Source organism: Hypanus sabinus, chromosome 5 (assembly GCF_030144855.1).
Source record: "Hypanus sabinus isolate sHypSab1 chromosome 5, sHypSab1.hap1, whole genome shotgun sequence".
NCBI lineage: Eukaryota > Metazoa > Chordata > Chondrichthyes > Myliobatiformes > Dasyatidae > Hypanus > Hypanus sabinus.
This window is the reverse complement of record NC_082710.1, coordinates 43850896-43870510: the sequence shown is the minus strand read 5'-3', so window position 1 is coordinate 43870510 and position 19615 is coordinate 43850896. Positions and strand designations below refer to the sequence as shown.

Sequence of the window (19615 nt, the reverse complement as noted above, 5' to 3'; positions counted from 1 at the left end):
AGCCAGATGATCCGGTTTTCCAAAATGCAGTCTAGGGATGGAATGGCAGATATTACTTATGGTGTGTTGAGACCCCTGGTACTGTGGGTGATAGGTTGATGATAATTGGGTGGAGATCTCTTTGAGCAAGCTTGATTGAAATCCCCAGGAATGATTTAAAAGGCACCTGGGTAGAGTTTTTCTTGTTTGCTAATACATCGAGTGCTTGCTTAACATCTGCCTTTGGCGATACGTAAACTGCGCTCAGAATCACGGAGGAGAACTCTCTTGGTAAGTACAGTAGAAAGGATGGCACTTAATCATTAGATGTTTCAGGTCGGGAGAACAAGGGTGTGGCAAGACTGCTATGTTCAAGCACAAGAAAAAGTTTATCATGATCCACAGATGCCACCTTTTGCCCCTTTCGAATCAGCAATTTGGACCATCTGGTGAACAGAGAAGACCTTAAATCTATCCGCCATATCTGGCTTGTCTGGTGTGAACATATCTTCATGAAACAAAGAATGCAGCAATCCCTCATTTCCTTCCAATACAGCAATCTTGCTCTTACATCCTCTATCTTTTTCTCCAGTGACTGTACATTTGCTAACAAAATACTGGGTAGAGGAAGTTTCACACCCCACAGTTTTAGTCTGGCTTGGAGTCCTCTCTTCCTTCATCTCTTCCAAACATAGCGATGATCCTTCGTCTGTTTAAAGGTGCCGTACCTACATTCCTGATAGTCATTCAGGATATCGTAAGATTGCTAGTTCATATAGATGGTTTAAAAGTATGTTACTTAAAGGGAAATTACAAGCTGTAGATTGCAGGGATAGTCATTTAGAAGAAGCATATCTAGAAGCTTTGTGAGATCCCTGCAAAAATACACAGATATGCATAGTACAGTTCAAATCAATGTTCAAGGTGGGAGATGGTTTCCCCATCAAGCCTGGAGTCCGAGAGTGTTTTCTACTCTCCTTGTTTGTTTACTGCATAGAGGCCATCAGGAAGGACAAGGTGACGTTGACAGGAATTGGAGGCACTGAAGTCAAACCCTCCCTGTGCCCGGACAATGTGCACAGTCAGTTTGCATATTGATCAGCACTTGTGCCCAGTTTGAGTTGGCATTGGGGTCAGTGTCAACTGCACTAAGACCATGGCTATGTTCTTCAGTAACTGACCCAACATCCCCTTCACCGTTTGGTCTGACTACCTGAAGGTGCTGAGGATCTGGTTAGGAGGGGCTGAGTCTAAGACAAAGATTAGCTGGAGTGGATAGGCAAAGTCAATCAAAAAATTGGGTCTGTGGAAATGGTGTTCCATGTCATTAACTGGAAAGTACTTGATTATTAGGAGTGATAAGCTCTCAGCCTTCTGTACTTGGCACAGGTGTGACCTATGCCCTGTTACAGTGCCTTGGCAATAACCTGGGACCTCTTCTAGTTTATCAGGCAGTCCAAGAGAGAGCATGTCTGTGGTTCACATTGTACAAATACCCAGAGAATGGGGGTAGATGTGTATCCAATGTTGCCTTCATCCTAATGACCACCTTCATTTGTGGCTGTCTCATGCAGTGTTACATGATGCTGTAAGTATTTGGGCACCAGGCGTCACTATGTGATGAGGGTCTACCTCTCCCTGGTGTTGCGGAACATAGGCCTGGCCCTGTTATACTCGATGTCCCAGTCAGCTGGGCGCTGCCACACTACCTGTCCCTTGTGGAAGAGTACTTCCAAGTAAACACCTTTGATTACAAATCCACAAGCGGTCATCATGGGACGTTCTGCAGACGTTGCAGGAAAGAGATGCGTTGGATTTTGAGGGCTTGTTCCCTGAACAAATGGTCTAATCCATCTGGCAGAATGTGTAATTGCCAGATCTGACCAACAAGCACCAAGACCTCGCTTGGCTGGTGGTAAGAGGGAGACTCCTAGTCAGAGGCTTGCATAAGTCAATATATCATTCACAATTTTTAAAAAATCAAAAATTTAGTCCCAAAGCACTCCCATCTAACTTTTCTATGAAGTTATGACCATTCCAAACTCTGCCCATGTGCTAATTTGTACTAGTCTTGTATATCCATCAGCTGCGTTTTCAGTGATGTATATTGTCTCCTGGATTAATAACAGCTCAGTTTAAAATTTCTTGTCCTAATTTTCAGATCCATCCACAGTATCTCCCAATTCATCACTAATTTCTCCTGCCTTCTTATCTATTTGAATTCCTTGTTTTAATTATTCCATTATTCATAGTTGCACCTTCAGCCACAAATTCTGGATTCTCTCCCTTAAATCCCACTGCCTTTCCACTTCCTTTATTTCCTCTAAGATGCTCTTTAAAACTTGCCTCTTTGACCAAGCTACCGTTACCTAAATTGGAATTGCGGAATGTGGCTCAATGTCAGATGTTGTTGATAATCATCTACTAAGTGCATTTTTCCGATGTCAAATGATGTTATTTTTCTGTTGTAGCTACTGCCTGTTACTTGCACGTTTTGTAAAGCTACCAGTATTGATAAATGTGAAAACAACATTACCACTTACGCTTACTCTCTAAAAATCCTCCCTTGAACAAGCCTACTCATTATGAATCATAACTCACTTGTTCTTTTCCACCAAGATCATTTACCAAATCTCTTCATATAACTCTGCATTCCATTTGTATTGACTACCTTCTCAGGTGTGATCTTGCCCCTCTCTATCACAGTACCCCTATCATTTTGCAACCCTCCAATATCTGTCTTCTGTGCTTCCCCACATTTCATTGCTGGGTCATTGGCAGTTGTGCTGTCAGCCAATTGAATCTTATTTTCTGGAATCTCTTCCCTACACTTTACATTTCTAAATTTGCTTCTTTCAGAACCATCACAGCGTCCCTCATTAACCAAACTCTGGTAGCCTGTCATAATAATTCTTCACACTGTGGCTCTATTAAATTTTGTTTGATAATGCCTTTATGAAATGCCCTGGGGGTGTTTTTAGATGTAGCCAAGTTACCACATACACAGTTTTGTGGAGAGCCCTAGGTATGAGCATGCACTCTGTAAATTCTGGGTGGATAAAGACTTGTATGGTATGCTCTTTTATGTTTTTAGGCCGCAGTGATTTCTTGGATGTTGTTGTTTATTTGTTTATCTAATCCACATTCAAGTGTTCTGACTGAATGTTACTCAATTGGAGGATGGTACTCAGTTAATAAATCCTTTCACTAAACTTCATTTAATATATCCTTCCTTGGTACATTTTAATATAATATTTTAATACTAAAATATAAAACTATTTTAGTTTTATAATTCCAAATTATTTAAACATAAATTAATTGATTGCATGCTTCCATTATTAGCTTGTGTCATATAAAACAATTTCTCAACAAAAATGCAGATGTTTCATCAGCAGCCTGGTGCCGACACCTAACCACCGTTGCTCAAATGCTGAAGAAGATTGTGCAGGATGAAAAAATCAAACGGTGAGCTTATTACCTTGTTATAAATCTTCTACAAAACTTCTGAAACATTTTCAAAGAAGCCTTTATTTCTGTCTCATAAGTCAACACAAGAGATTTGTGTCCATGCTTAAGCAGTTATTAGTGTGGTAACAAGACACTGCTGGTTGAAGGTCATATTTATTTCTTTCAAAAGTCAGTTTTCTACTCTTTCACATCTGTGAGTTGAATGGTCTCCCTGGCTGTGATTTGAGATCTTAGTGTACTTGTGTACTCGTTTTCTTGGAAAACAGCTGTAAAATTTATCACATCACAGAATTTAATCCTGTCTGTGCAAAGGTTTAGTTGTTATCAGTCAGAACTCAGCATTGTATAAACAAGGTAACAAGATGCCAAGAGACAGTTTACCATTATGTTCTTGCAACATGCAACAAAATTGCCTAACTTTTCTCTGCACAAACAGTATGGTCTTTAATTAGATTGCTTTTAAATGTCTCATGAAGACTTATAATGAAGATTATTATGTATCATGTTGCGGTTAATTTAAGTGGACCTTACAGCTTGGACTTGGCCTTCAGGTGAAATATACAGATGATACCAAAATTGTAATGTAGGATATGCTGAGGAATACTTTATTATTTTCTGGCAGAGTGAATTTCAAATCATAGAGGTTACAATGAAATTGACTAAGAATTGACCTTTTTAGCATTTTACTGTCATTTAATCAAAAATGTTCTGCCACATCTCAGACTTACCAAATCTATTTAATAGTACTTCTAGTCAGCAAATTGCTGGGTTGTAGAAACATCAAATTTATTAGTTTGGATATATGTGGACTGCTTTCTTTCAATGCATTAAGGACAGGGGTAGGACTTTATATGAAGTACTTGAGACCACAGAAACTAAGGGAAATTAAGAGTCAGATAAAGGTAAACCAAAACTGACTCAAGGGACTTCTAGTCTGGTATGTGCTTCAATTATTTTGACACTGCATTACAAATATGCAGCTAATGGAATCCCAAGTTAATGATAGTATGTTTAAAAAAAAATTAGAGGCTTCATAGCCACAGACTTAAGAACTGTATAAGGAATCTAAACTGGCCTTTCTTAATGTTGGTTGGGGTCAACCATGGACGTTGCATCCTAGATGTCTACGTTCAGTCATTATGCCATCCAGAGCAGTATGATAAAGAGAGCACGCTGTTGCCCACGCAGCGGGCTTCCTCTGTCCACGCTACGATAAAGAGAGCACGCTGTTGCCCACGCAGCGGGCTTCCTCTGTCCACGTAACTGATCAAAAGGAACGGCAGAGACTGATACAGTTGGCACCAGCGGCGTTGCACGAGTTGCCAGTCAGCATAGAACTTAAAGTAGATCTGTCCTAAGGACTCCAGCTCTGGATATTTTTCTTGGGGTTTACTCCTTAAGCCTTCCCCATGACATTTGAGATCAGAGTTTTTCTTTCCCTAGGTAAGCTGCTGACGAGCCCCATCTGCCTGAAGCGACTGGTTTGAAGGCACCAGTAACCTAACCCGCCTTTGCCCAGTCTCCTGTCAGTAGAAACAGTTCTGCTGGGTTTAGCAGCTAAGCCACATGTGAAGGCCAGGAGCTGGACTTAGTTTTCAGAGGCTATTTGAGATGCACAGCATTGGGTGTATTTAATAGGTAGTGGGAGCTTATCCCCAGTACCAGCAACCCCTCCCCTCCGGCTATGACAACCTTAAGAAACCCCTTTCTTAACAAAAATGTTACAAATGGAGGAGGTGATCATCTAGCTCCTTGAACCTGCTCCACAGTTCACTTAGATTGTGGCATCACAAACCAATGATGTGACTTGAGTTCTCTATCCTTTGATTTACATTAAGTCCAAAATTCTATTAATTTTATCTTTAAATATAGATTTCACCAGGCTAGAGAATCCAAAACTGTTCATAACCAAATGAGTAAATTCTCCTCAGTTTGGTCATATTTGATTCTGGGATGACAGTACCACCCCTTCCTAATTATACATTGTCAAGCCAAGGGTAAAAGCTTGTCAATCCCACTTGGAATCTTACATTTCAATCAGATGAACTCCTTTTTTACTGCAGGGAGTATAGATCCATCCCACCAGTGTTTCTTTAAGGGGCAATTCACATACTGTGTCTGCAGAAATGTCCATTTAATCTCTCCTCCTTATTTGGATGCTAAAGCTGAGAAAGTAACCCATTGGGCCTTGCCAGAATTACAAGTATGATCCCAATCAGAATGATAAAAGAACATTTTCAAACTCTATCTTCTTTGCAAATTGCATTCCAAGCTCTAATCCTTATTTCTGACACTCACCCGGCAGATAACAGGCAAACACTCTGTGGTAAACTATGTATACCTCTCTGGACACGACCCTCTGCTGACTGCTCCTGTGGCTCCTTCCACAGACCCCTGTATAAAGGCGATTGGAGGCACTGATCCTCCCTCAGTCTCCAAGATGTTGTGGTCTCTTTTGCTGCTAATAAAAGCCTATCGTTTGCCTCCCGTCTCTGAGAGTTATTGATGGTGCATCAATTTTATTAGCAGCAATTTTAAAACATGGAGAGCATTTTATGACCAGACCAATTGGATCTCGACCCTCAATCCCAGGGAGATGGCAACGCTTTCGATCTCTGGCTAGCATGCTTCGAATCATACCTGGAGGAGATTCATGTGACTGACTCTGCCACAAAGTGCAAGGTTCTCCTCTCCAGAGTCAGTGCAAGGGTCTACTCCATGATCAGTGACCAAACGGACTACCAGCATGCGATGGATGCCCTCAAAAGACAATACCTGCGGCCGGTGAACACCATCTACACGAGACATCGCTTAGCGACATGGCGGCAGTGGGCCAGAGAGTCGAGCGCTGAGTTTGTCCGGGCCCTACAGACACTTCTGCGGGCCTGCGACTGCAGGGGACTGACGGCGGAACAGCCACATGCAAGACATGGGGGTCGCCATCTTGTTCGCCACCATCTTGCCTGCCCGCCGTGTGCAAGGCATGGGGGCGTCCATCTTTGTCGGCGCCACCTCGCCCTGCCTCCGACCCTCTCCGACCAAGACGGCGATTCAACTCTGGCCTCCATGACCCTCGACCAAAGCGCTCCACACCAGCTCGCAAGGTCAATGATGGACATCCTGGTGGAAGGGCACAGGACTAGCTGCCTGTTAGACACGGGCAGCAATGAGAGTTTTATTCACCCGGACACGGTGCAACGCTGCGGACTCGTGACACAGCCGGTAAGCCAGAAGGTCACCATGGCTTCTGGATCGCATTCCACAGACATCTGGGGGGTTTGTGTAGTGACATTGGTGGTGCAGGGCACAAAATATCGGGACTTTGCGTTACTGGTCATGCCTCAACTGTGCGCGCCTGTGATAATGGGGCTGGACTTCCAGAGCCACCTGAAAAGTGTGACAATGGAGTATGACGGGCCCCTCCCACCACTCACTGGCAGGAATCCTCAGTTTTGTGGGACTTCGTCATATACCCCGCTATTGACCACACACACACACCAACCCGCACATCCCACCCAACACCATGCCAACAGCCGCGCTACTGACACCACTTGCAGCCTCTCCACCCTCAAGATCCCTCCCCCACCGCTGTTCGCCAACCTGACCCCCGATTGTAAACCTGTGGCAACTAAAAGCAGGAGGTACAGCGCGGAGGACAGGGCCTTCATTAAGTCGGAGGTGCAGCGGCTGCTCAGGGAGGGGATCATTTGAGCCAAGCACAAGTCCTTGGAGGGCCCAGGTGGTTGTTGTTCAGACCGGACAGAAAAATAGGATGGTCATGGACTATAGCCAGACCAACAATAGGTTCACGCAACTTGACGCGTACCCCTACCCCGCATCGCGGATATGGTCAATCAGATAGCTCAGTACGAGGTGTACTCGACCACAGATCTGAAATCCGCTTACCATCAGCTCCCCATCCACGAGGAAGTCCGCCCCTACACCGCCTTCGAGGCGGGCGGCAGGCTCTATCACTTCCTGCGTGTCCCCTTCGGTGTCACGAATGGTGTCCCTCTTCCAGAGGGGGATGGACTGGATGGTGGACCAGTGCCAACTGAAGGCCATGTTCCCATATCTGGATAACATCACTATCTGCGGTCACAACTGGCAGGATCACGACACCAACCTCCAACGATTTTTCCAAGCGGCTAAAGCTCTTAACCTTACCTGTAACAGGGACAAGTGTGTTCGGAACCACCCAACTTGCTATCCTTGGGTATGTCGTGGAGAACGGGGTCACTGGCCCTGACCCCGACCCTGACCATATGCGCCCCCCTGTTGGAACTTTCTTTTCCCACCACCCTCAGAGCCCTCAAACAGTGGCTGGGCTACTTTTCCTATTACGCCCAATGGGTCCCTCACTATGCAGACAAGGCCCGCCCCCTGGTCAAGTCCACTGCATTTCCCCGCGCGGCCTTCAGCCGCATTAAAGGGGACATTGCCAAAGCAACGATGCATGTGGTGGACAAAACCATTCCCTTCCAAGTAGAGAGTGACGCCTCTGACTTCGTGCTGGCTGCTACCCTCAATCAAGCAGGAAGGCTGGTAGCATTCTTCTCGCATACCCTTCAGGGCCCTGAAATTCGGCGCTCCACGGTGGAGAAAGAAGCTCAGACCATTGTGGAAGCTATTAGGCACTGGAGGCACAATCTTGCTGACCAACCAGCGCTCAGTTGCGTTCACGTTTAGCAACCAACAGTGGGGCAAAATCAAAAATGATAAAATTTTGAGGTGGAGAATAGAACTCTCCACCTACAACTATGATATCCTGTACCGGCCTGGAAGGCTCAATGAGCCCCCTGATGCCCTGTCCTGGGGAGCGTGTGCCAGCACGCAGCTCGACCGGCTATACGCCCTCCATGCAGATCTTTGCCACCCGGGGGTCACCCGATTTTACCATTTTGTGAAAGCCCGGAATCTGCCATACTCCCTTGAGGAAATCAGGACGATGACCAGGGACTGCCAAGTCTGCGCTGAGTGCAAACCGCACTTCTACTGTCCTGAAAAGGCACAACTTATCAAGGCCACCTGCCCCTTTGAGCGACTGAGTGTCGACTTTAAGGGCCCCCTTCACTCCACCGACCGCAATGTCTACTTTCTCAACATAATCGACGAGTACTCGCGGTTCCCCTTTGCCATCCCCTGCCCCGATACCACTGCCACGTCCATCATAAAAGTCCTGCGCCAGCTCTTCACTCTGTTCGGATATCCCTGCTATATCCACAGTGATAGAGGGTCCTCGTTTATGAGTGACGAGCTGCGCCAGTACCTGCTGGCTAGGGGTATTGCTACTAGTAGGACCACAAGCTATAATCCCCGGGGGAATGGACAGGTGGAGAGGGAGAATGCCACAGTGTGGAAGGCCACACTCTTAGCCCTTAGGTCAAAGGGATTGCCGGTCTCTCGCTGGCAGGAGGTCCTCCCCGAGGCACTCCATTCCATCCGCTCCCTGTTATGCACATCCACCAATGCCACCCCTCATGAGTGACTCTTTTCTTTTCCCAGAAAGTCTGCCACTGGGACCACCCTACCGGCTTGGCTGACGTCCCCAGGGCCAGTGCCACTCTGGAAACATGTGAGGAGCAATAAATACTCCCTGATGGTCAAGAGGGTTCACCTACTTCATGCGAACCCCCAGTATGCCTACGTGGTCTTACCTGATGGGCGGGAGGACACAGTCTCCATCCGCGGCCTGGCATCCACAGGAGCACCAGACCCCTACCCCGCACACTCCATGGTGACTATGAACCCCTTACCCACCGATGTATATACCCACGAGACACCGCGCACACCAAGCCCTACACAGACTCCTCACGACACTCTCATACCGGGCGCCACGCACACACATGAGGGATTGCTGACGCATAACGGGCTGACACCTCAAGTCAGGCCGGAACCAGCACAACCACCGGCACTGGTGCAATCACCACCGGTGCTACGTAGATCGCAGCGACAGACTCGACCGCCTGATAGACTTAACCTGTAAATATACTTGTCAGAAACTTCGCCCCGTGGGGACTCTCTTTTAAAACAAGGGGGGGGGGGTGAATGTGGTAAACTATGTATACCGGTCTGGACATGCCCTTCTGCTAACTGCTCCTGTGGCTCCTCCCACAAACCCCTGTATAAAGGTGATTGGAGGCACTGCTCCTCCCTCAGTCTCCAAGATGTTGTGGTCTTTTTTGCTGCTAATAAAAGCCTATTGTTCGCCTCCCGTCTCCGAGAGTTATTGATGGTGCATCAAACACACAATGTACAGTTGAAGTCAGAAGTTTACATACTCTTTAGCCAAATATATTTAAACTCAGTTTTTCACAATTCCTGACATTTAATCCTAGAAAACATTCCCTGTCTTAGGTCAGTTAGGATCACAACTTTATTTTAAGAATGTGAAATGTCAGAATAATAGTAGAGAGAATGATTTATCTCAGATTTAATTTCTTTCATCACATTCCTAGTGGGTTAGAAGTTTACATACACTTTGTTAGTATTTGGTAGCATTGCCTTTAAATTATTTAACTTGAGTCAAACGTTTAGGGTAGGCTTCCATGAGCTTCTCACAACAAGTTGCTGGAATTTTGTTCCATTCCGCCGGACAGAACTGGTGTAACCGAGTCAGGTTTGTAGGCCTCCTTGCTTGTACACACTTTTTCAGTTCTCCCCACAAATTTTCTATCAGATTGAGGTCAGGGTTTTGTGATGGCCACTCCAATACTTCGACTTTGTTGTCCTTAAGCAATCTTGCCACAGCTTTGGAGGTATGCTTGGGATCATTGTCCATTTGGAAGACCCATTTGCAACCAAGCTTTAACTTCCTGGCTGATTTCTTGAGACGTTGCTTCAATATATCCACATAATTTTCCTTCCTCATGATACCATCTATTTTGTGAAGTGGACCAGTCTCTCCTGCAGTAAAGCACCCCCAGAACATGATGCTGCCACCTCCATGCTTCATGGTTGGGATGGTGCTCTTCAGCTTGCAAGCCTCACCCTTTTTCCTCCAAACATAATGATGGTCATTATGGCCAACAGTTCAATTCTTGTTTCATCAGACCAGAGGAATTCCACCAAGAAGTAAGATCTTTGTCCCCATGTGCACTTGCAAACTGTAGTCTGACTTTTTTATGGCGGTTTTGGAGTAGTGACTTCTTCCTTGCTGAGTAGCCTTTCAGGTTATGTTGATATAGGACTCATTTTACTGTGGGTATAGATTCTTGTCTCCCTTTACCTCCAGCATCTTCACAAGGTCCTTTGCTGTTGTCTGGGATTGATTTGCACTTTTCACGCTAAAGTACATTCATCTCTAGGAGACAGAATGCATCTCCTTCCTGAGCAGTATGACGGCTGTGTGGTCCCATGATGTTTATACTTGTGTTCTATTGTTTGTACAGATGAATGTGGTACCTTCAGGCGTTTGGAAATTGCTCCCAAGGATGAACCAGACTTGTGGAGGTCCACTAGTTTTTTTTTCTGAGGTCTTGGCTGATTTCTTTTGATTTTGTTTGTAAACCTCTGACCCACTGGAATTGTGATATAGTCAATTAAAAGTGAAATAATCTGTCTGTAAACAATTGTTGGAAAAATTACTCGTGTCATGCACAAAGAAAGATGTCCTCAACGTCTTGCCAAAACTATAGTTTGTGAATATGAAATCTGTGGAGTGGTTAAACAATGAGTTTTAATGACTGCAGCCTAAGTATATGTAAATTTTTGACTTCAACTGTACACTTTAAATTTGCTTTCCACTTTTTAAACTATCTCATGTTGATGAATCTTAAGTAAAATTTGAACTGTTAAATCAACTTGCATTTCAAATGTATTAGACCAACAACACAAAGTATGTCTTATTTATACTGTGAATATAAGATTACTATCTTGGTCAAACTATTCAGTCAGGTTTCCAAAGTGACAGTCAGAACAGATTGTGTAAACCTAAGTTCAACCAAAAGTTCACATAAACACACATTCCTCAGAAGTGTATCTGTCAGTTCTAATATTTTGCAATAATAGGAATTTGTAATCCTCCACAAAAGAAAATTTAGAAGAATGGGGGGGGGGGATCTCATGGAAACCTATTGAATGTTGAAAGGCCTAGATTGAGTGGATTGGAGAGGATGTTTCCTATGGTGGGGGTAATCCAGGACTAGAGTGCACAGTCTCAGAATAGAGCAGGGGTTCCCAACCTGGTGTCCATAGGCCCTTTGTTTAATGGTGTTAGTCCATAGCATAAAAGAGGTTGGAAATCCATAGATAAAGGGACGTCACTTTAGAACAGAGATGAGAAGGAATTTCTTTAGCCAGAAGGTGGTGAATCTGTGGAATTTGTTGCCACAGGCAGCTGTGGAGGCCAATGACTTGATAGGGTAATAGGTTCTAGATTTTTCCGAGGTCTTTCACCTCAGAAAGTCAGAAGGCATGGGATCCAGGGAAGTTTGGCCAGGTGGATTCAGACATGGCTTGCTTGCAGAGAGCAGAGGGTCATGGTGGAGGGAGTACATTTGGATTGGAGGGTTGTGACTAGTGGTGTCCCACAAGGATCAGTTCTGGGACCTCTACTTTTCATGATTTTTATTAACGACCTGGATGTGGGGGTAGAAGGGTGGGTTGGCAAGTTTGCAGACGACACAAAGGTTGGTGGTGTTGTGGATGGCGATGAGGATTGTCGAAGATTGCAGAGAGACTTTGATAGGATGCTGAAGTGGCAGATGGATTTCAACCCGGAGAAGTGTGAGGTGGTACACTTTGGAAGGGCAAACTCCAAGGCAGAGTACAAAGTAAAAGGCAGGATACTTGGTAGTGTGGAGGAGCAGCGGGATCTGGGGGTACATGTCCACAGATCCCTGCAAGTTGCCTCTGGCTTATGGAGTGTTAGCTTTCATAAGTCGAGGGATAGAGTTTAAGAGTCGCGGGGTGATGATGCAGCTCTATAAAACTCTGGTTAGGCCACACTTGGAGTACTGTGTCCAGTTCTGGTCGTCTCACTATAGGAAGGATGTGGAAGCACTGGAAAGGGTACAGAGGAGATTTACCAGGATGCTGCCTGGTTTACAGCATATGCATTATTATCAGAGAATAAGGGAGCTAGGGCTTTACTCTCTGGAGAGAAGGAGGATGAGAGGAGACATGATAGAGGTATTCAAGATATTAAGAGGAATAGATAAGAGTGGACAGCCAGCGCCTCTTCCCCTGGGCACCACTGCTCAATACAAGAGGACATGGCTTTAAGGTAAGGGGTGGAAAGTTCAAGGGGGATATTAGAGGAAGGTTTGTTACTCAGAAAGTGGTTGGTGTGTAGAATGCACTGCCTGAGTCAGAGGTGGAGGTAGATACACTAGTGAAATTTAAGAGACTACTAGACAGGTATATGAAGGAATTTAAGGTGGAGGGTTATATGGGAGGCAGGGTTTAAGGGTCGGCACAACATTGTGGGCTGAAGGGCCTGTACTGTGCTGTATTGTTATATGTTCTATTAGTCAGGCCGTGAAAGGTTACCGGGAGGAAACAGGAGAATGGGGTTGAGAGGGAAATGGATCAGCCATGATGAAATGGTGGAGCAGACTCAATGTTGGCTGGAATATATAGACTGGATGAAGAACTGAAAAAACTGACAGTCCCACTTTTCTTTATTCAGCATTTTCTTTTTCAAATCCATAATTAACTGGATGTACAGTCCTTAGTTGGTGATCTGTGATGTTAATACTACAGCTGTGAATAAGTGAAGATTTCAGGATATATGTGGTGATGGAAGTATATAGTACTGTAGATAGACTGAGAGCTTGCTTAGTGCTCAGAATAGATTCCCAGGAGTAAGAGAAGCAGTGGAATCAGTGTGTAAAGCTTGTCCAGGAACCTGGTTAAGAACTCGGCACTCCACAGTTGGTCCTGAAATATAAGGTTATTTCATCACCATGTGCTTCTGTACAGAGTGAGCCACCAAGGCAATGTATGAGGTTGGCATTAGTATTAGCTGGTGACTCGCAGCAGTGGTTCCCTGAGTTGATAAACTCTCTACTTCATAAAGACTCACCCATTGCCTTCTGTTGGAGGTGATGGAAACCACTGTTAATTTGGCCGCACAGCTTTCCCCAGCCTTAACACGGAGAAATCTAGGAATATACAGCCAAATAAGTTTACAGGCTTTTGCCAAAAGTTGTCAATGGATCTCACACCAAGGATCCACTATTACTGTGGGTATTTTGAAATGGAAAGGAGAACTGTTTGAAGTTGAGTGCCATAGTTAGCCTTGTCGTGGGAATCAGATGAAAGACTAAAGTGCCCTTTGCCTTGTCTCACCATTGGAGGTACGCATACACACTAATCCTGGGTTACAAAGTGAGACTCTCCCTTCAGAGTTGTATCTTGCAGTAAAAATAAACCTTTGGCCTTCTCTCTAAAAAAATTGTTAGTAGTATAAAAGAGCATGCATTTTATAGAGTGCCTTTCGGAGCCTCTATTCCAGTGGTTTACAAGGACTAATTCTAAATTTTAAAAATATCGGTTAAAGGGTTTTGGTAAATTCGCTAAACACAGTAACAACATCTTATATTCCATCTGGGTAGCTTCCAACCTGATGGCATGAACATCAATTTCTCAAACTTCCTGTAATGCACCCCTCTTCACCATTCCAATCCCCCCCTTCCCTCTATCACTTTATCTCCTTGCCTGCCCATCACCTCCCTCTGCAGCTCCTTCCCCCCTTTACTTTCTTCCATGGCATTCTGTCCTCTCCTATTAGACCCGCCCCCCCCCCTTCTCCAACCCTGTGTCTCTTTCACAAATCAACTTCTCAGCTCTTTGCTTCACCCCTCCCCCTCCCAGTTTCACCTATCACTTTGTGTTTCTCCCTCCCCTCTCCTCACCTTTTAACTCTACTCCTCACCTTTTTTTCTCCAGCCTGGCTGAAGGGCCTCGGCCCGAAATGTCAACTGTACACTTTTCCATAGATGCTGCCTGGCCTGCTGAGTTCCTCCAGCAATTTGTGTGTGTTGCTTGGATTTTCAGCATCTGCAGATTTTCCTCTTGTTTGTGACAGTAAAGTTCTATTAAGATTTATATTTCAATATTCTGTATATTTCCAATTAACATTTTTACTTTAACCATAGTACATTGAAATCTACTCCCAACATCATCATAACCATTTCTAAAGATGTGAATGTAGGGTATGTGAAAATTGAACATTAATTTGGCCTGATCATGTCAAAATAAACAATAATTTAAAAAATCTGACTGAACTGCAGCTGTCTCCTATATCTTGGTCTTAATCTGCTGGTCAGCAGTGATTCCTGCTCTCTGAGATCTAGGTTATCAACATCATTCGTTCCAGAGAAACCAACCAATGTTGTCTCAAAATCCACTATAAAGGATGTATGTACCAAAGTCAGTGTCATCTACCAGGCCAATATTCCTAGTATTGAAGTCCGTTTGTTCAATTGTCTTACATCAGACTCTCAAAGAAGATATTCTGCTTTGAGCCTTATAATGAAATGTGATTACAGGTAAATGAAGAAGAGATTTAAGGATGTTTTGAAGGCTTCGGAAAAAAATGCGGTATCCTAACATATTCCTGACCATCCATCTGAAGTGAAGAATGAGTGTTGAGGATGACACTAGGAACAAACCTCCTATCATGATGTCAGAAGCACAAACAAATGTTGTCTGTCTGACCTGTCAGATGTCTCTACATCAGCTTTGTAATACAACTTGCAGCACTCAAATGGGCTTTTTTCCTTCACCTCAAAATACATCAACATTTAAGGTTCTGCTTAATCTATTAGATGCATGTAAAAGACCCCAGGGTATTATTTCATAAAGGACCATGAAAGTAATTCCCAAGTACCTAGGTAATGTTCTTTGTTAGTTGTAAAAAGGTTTGGGACAGGCTGTGGTCATACTTTTTTAACTACCAGTGCAAGAAGAAAGGGCTTTATTTAACATGTTCCTCTCTTACATTGTTCAAAGAGCCATTCTTCAATGAGCCCAAGCAGAGTCTTGCTGCATTGTTCAGTGGTAATATTTCTTATGAAGGGCAAGGCTTTCACTTATTCCAACTGAATCAGTTAGCTTGTCTTCCTGTTAAGGTTCACTCAGTATATGCAGCTTTACAGTTTCACAAGAAATTTCTTGTGGGAACAAATGATGACATATGTCTTCTTCAAGCTGATCTGGACAAACAACTCTGTACAACATACTGCAATATGGTGACCTGCAAGATTCTTAAGTGATGACTACAGCAACACCAGATGAGCACAGACGTTCAGCACTTTTAGTATCTTGGAAGAATACTGATGAAAGTTACAAGTTGTACTGAAATGAAAGGGGGAGATATAATGTAATCCGAAATAATTGACTGGAAAAGTGTTATAAGTTGATTGTATTTAATTTACTTCTAGTGCCAACTTTTAATGTCTTTTTTAGAACCACTTCAAATCTCTTTGAAAACTGGTTTTTGCTGGTTCACTTTGGAGACTGGCTGAATGTTGCCTTACAGCAGTTGATGACCGCGGATGACTTCTCTGAGGTTCTCCTTTGGCTTTTGTTGTTCTACAATAAACCACTTATGAAAGACCAAGAAGAGAAACAATTACTGGTAAGTTTCTCTCAAATCCAATACATATGATAAAAATCATCTACATTAAATTACTTTTCTCAAGTCTCCCTACACCAACTCCAATATATGATAACTTTTTAAAACTTGCATCAGTGAAAAAAGTATGAAGAGCAAACCTAAATATTGTATGTATTACCATCTTTGCTTTGTTTACCCTATGTCTACATCAACTATTGAAATCTTAAAGTAGCCAGTTGAAGGAACGATCCTGCTTAACAAAAACTTTTAAAAATGTAATGTACATTGATCTGCAAGAATCTTTCAATAAATACTATTTAATATTGAAGGCAATCATCAATCATAGAACAGAAGAGTACAGCACAGGAACAGACCATTCGGCCCACAATGTTGTGCCAAACTAGCTGAAAAGCAGATCAAAAACACCCAAACTTCCTGCAAAATGTGTATCTCTCTCCATCTTCCTTACAGGCATGTGCCTATCGAAATGTGTCTAAAAAGCCTCTACCACCAGACCAGGCAGTGCGTTCCACACATCCATGACAGTCTGAGTGAAAAAACGTACTCCCTGAACCTACCCCCTCTCACCTTCAATGCATGCCCTCTGGTATTAGACTATTCAACCTTGGCAGCATACTCTCTGTCCACTCTATCTGCCTTTCATAATCTTGTAAACCTCTTATCAGATCTCCTCTCAGCCTCTTGTACTAATGTGGAAAAAAAACAGAAAATCTAGATATATTAATAAGATTACAGGTGCAATTGTGAAATTATATAGAAAATGCTGGGCAAATTCAGGTGAGTAATCGCAAATAATTCATCTCTGCATTTATCAACTTGCCTTAGAATTACTCTTTTCCCTTCACTGATATCCTTTTCCCTGTTCTCCTCAACCTCTCCCTGTGGTGGCTATTTTTGTTGGCCTTCAATGTTGTTGTATCAGTTTCTTCCTGTCATGCTCAACATGTACAGCGTTCCTTTGGGAATATAACTTGACAGTTTGGATATTATCCTTAGAATTTTTTTCAATACATAATACTGCCACCAGAATTGCCCATGAATTGTTTACCTATGATTTATTTTAAATTAGCTTAACTTCTCTAATTTTCAATTCAGCCTCTCAGGAAATTAGCATTTTGTTTAATCTACTCTTGTTAATGTCTTACTGAACTGTCTCATCATCTTTTGATGAAGTTTGCATTTTTCACATCCGATTTTAATTTCATATTTTCCAAGAAATATGATGAAATTGTCTTCCCATTTAGACCTTCCTTCGTGATCTTTGCTGTGCAATTTCTTTGCAGTTGTCAAAAGCCTTTTTGGTATTAAGGGGATCAAGTACAGACAAGAAACATTTTTGAGTTAAAAGATCTGCCATGATCATATTAGATGGCACATCTAGTTTTGGGAGCTGAATGGCCTATTCTGTTTCTTTATGTTCAGTTTTCTTTAGAGTTGACAGCCCTTTCCAATTTTATATTGTCCAGATGTACAAAATCAAAATCAGTTTCTCAACAGTATATCATCAATACAAATTGTGAATGACAAGAGTCCCATCATGCATCATTATGTAAATTTGTTAACTGACTCTTAACAACTGAAAGTTTTGTCTTGCAAAAAGTTAGTTATCCATAGCTATATGTTGTGTCACTTTTAATTGTTTAAATCTAAAAGTTTTTCATCCACATTGTTCATTGGTCAAGCAATTATACTCTGATTGTAATTTTGTTTTGATTATGTTTGAGTTCAATACATACTTTTATTGGGGATTTATTTTTCCTGTTATTGTTGCTAAGTTGATAGGACATAGCCACATTTATGACTACTGGGGTTACAAAGCAGTATTACACACTGTAGGAGCTTTTATTCTTTCCAGTTTTTAACTGTCCAGTTATTTTCCAGATAAATAGCTGATTTAATGAACTTAGTATTGGCAAGCTGATATTGGTCTATGAGACTTGTTTTTCAAAAAAAAAGGGGGGGGGGGTGTATTCTTGCTGGTGTTTCAAAAAAAGCTCCAGAAATAGTAAAAATTCTGGTTATCTCTTCCAAAATTTTCTAGTTTCTGCAATGGTTTGTGCAGATGTAAAGGCAGCAAATGTTGTCTGCCTTACCACCCTCCCCCCCCCCATTTTAAAAGGGAGAGAGAAATTTACTCCCCTTGTGACATAGCTGACGTGGAAAATACCAGAACCTATAATAATGAATAGAGAGACATGAAGACAATAATGATTGAGAAGAGTCAACATAAATTTCTGAAAAGAAAATTGACTTTTTTAAGGATGCATCCAATAGAATGGACGGGGCAACTAGCATATACAGTATAGTGTAACTGGTTTTTCATAAGGTTTGATGAAGTCCTGCACAGGTGGTTGATAAAAAAAAAAGGATACAGTACATACAGCATGTGGAATTTTGTGTAATACATTAGTGTGAATACATAGTTCGTTAGTTGTTGGAAAGCAAACTAGTAATAATGGATCTTCTCTGGTAGGCAGGCTTTGGGTACTGAGATACTGCAGCATTTGATGCTTGGGCCCCAACTATTTTGGGTAGGAGGATGTATTTCTTCAATATTTCTGGGAAAATCTGATGTGGAAAGGTACCTGGGAATTCTTGAATACAGGTCCTTGAAAGCTAACCTGCAGGAACACTACTTAATTAGGTACAGTGGCCTTAATATAAAAGAATTTGAATAAAGATGTCATAATGCTGTAATATTAGGCCTCACTGAGACCATTATCTAAGTCCTGTACAATTCTGGTATCCTTTCCCAAAAGAGGGTTTATTTGCCACAGAAGGAGTACAGATTCATCAGACTGTTTCCTAGAGTGATAAAAGTACAGATTGAGTAGGCAAAGTTTTTATTTTTCTGTAGCTTAGAAGAACTTGGTATCTTCATTAAAAGTTACAAACTTCTTTGGGCTTAATAGGATAGACTTTGGGGAAATGCTGCCCATGACTAAGTCATCTAGAAATAGGTGTTATACTGCCAATTTAAGGGAATAGGGAATTTCTTCTCTCTGACTTCAAGGAATGGCAAATTAATGTGATTCTGTACATTTGGAGAATTCAAAAATAATAGAATTATAGATATTAAAAAGATTAAGGGTTAGGGCAGATAAATGGCATTTGAGTATTTAAATTTCTACAAGTCATAATCATATTTAATTACAAAATAAATTTGAGGGCAGCTCCTTTTTTTTTTAAATAACCCAGACTTCATGATGGGATATAAACAACAGTGGGGGGGAGGTAGATTTTGTACCATGAACTTGGAAGTGCAGGGACTGAAGCTAGATCAAGTGAAGCATTTCTCCAGCATGCCATCTTTAAACTATGAATTATATTAGAATGATGAAAAGGCAAAGCAAAACCATGAGGATCATAAGTAAACCATGATCTGAATCACTGGGATTTTTTTTTACTGTCACTATACATTGCAAGTTTTTGTTATAGAGAAACATAGCACAAGGTAGTCAAATGAAATGCATATCAGTCATCCAGAATCCATCAGCTTTACTAGAAAAAGACCAGTCTTTCAAAATAAGTATTTAAAGTTGCCTTTTTTGTGACTGCCCTCTGACAATATTTTGGTTAATC

The 19615-nt window shown here is 42.5% G+C and overlaps 1 protein-coding gene across 1 annotated transcript in view; it reads left to right on the top strand.

Annotated features, from left to right (window-relative positions):
• fancc (FA complementation group C) overlaps nucleotides 1-19615 on the top strand; it is a 181558-nt gene that overhangs the window by 151412 nt on the left and 10531 nt on the right. The window contains exons 12-13 of the mRNA XM_059969866.1: nucleotides 3360-3444; nucleotides 15862-16033. Of these exons, the coding sequence (XP_059825849.1) occupies nucleotides 3360-3444; nucleotides 15862-16033 (257 nt within the window). The remainder of the gene's footprint in view (nucleotides 1-3359; nucleotides 3445-15861; nucleotides 16034-19615) is intronic.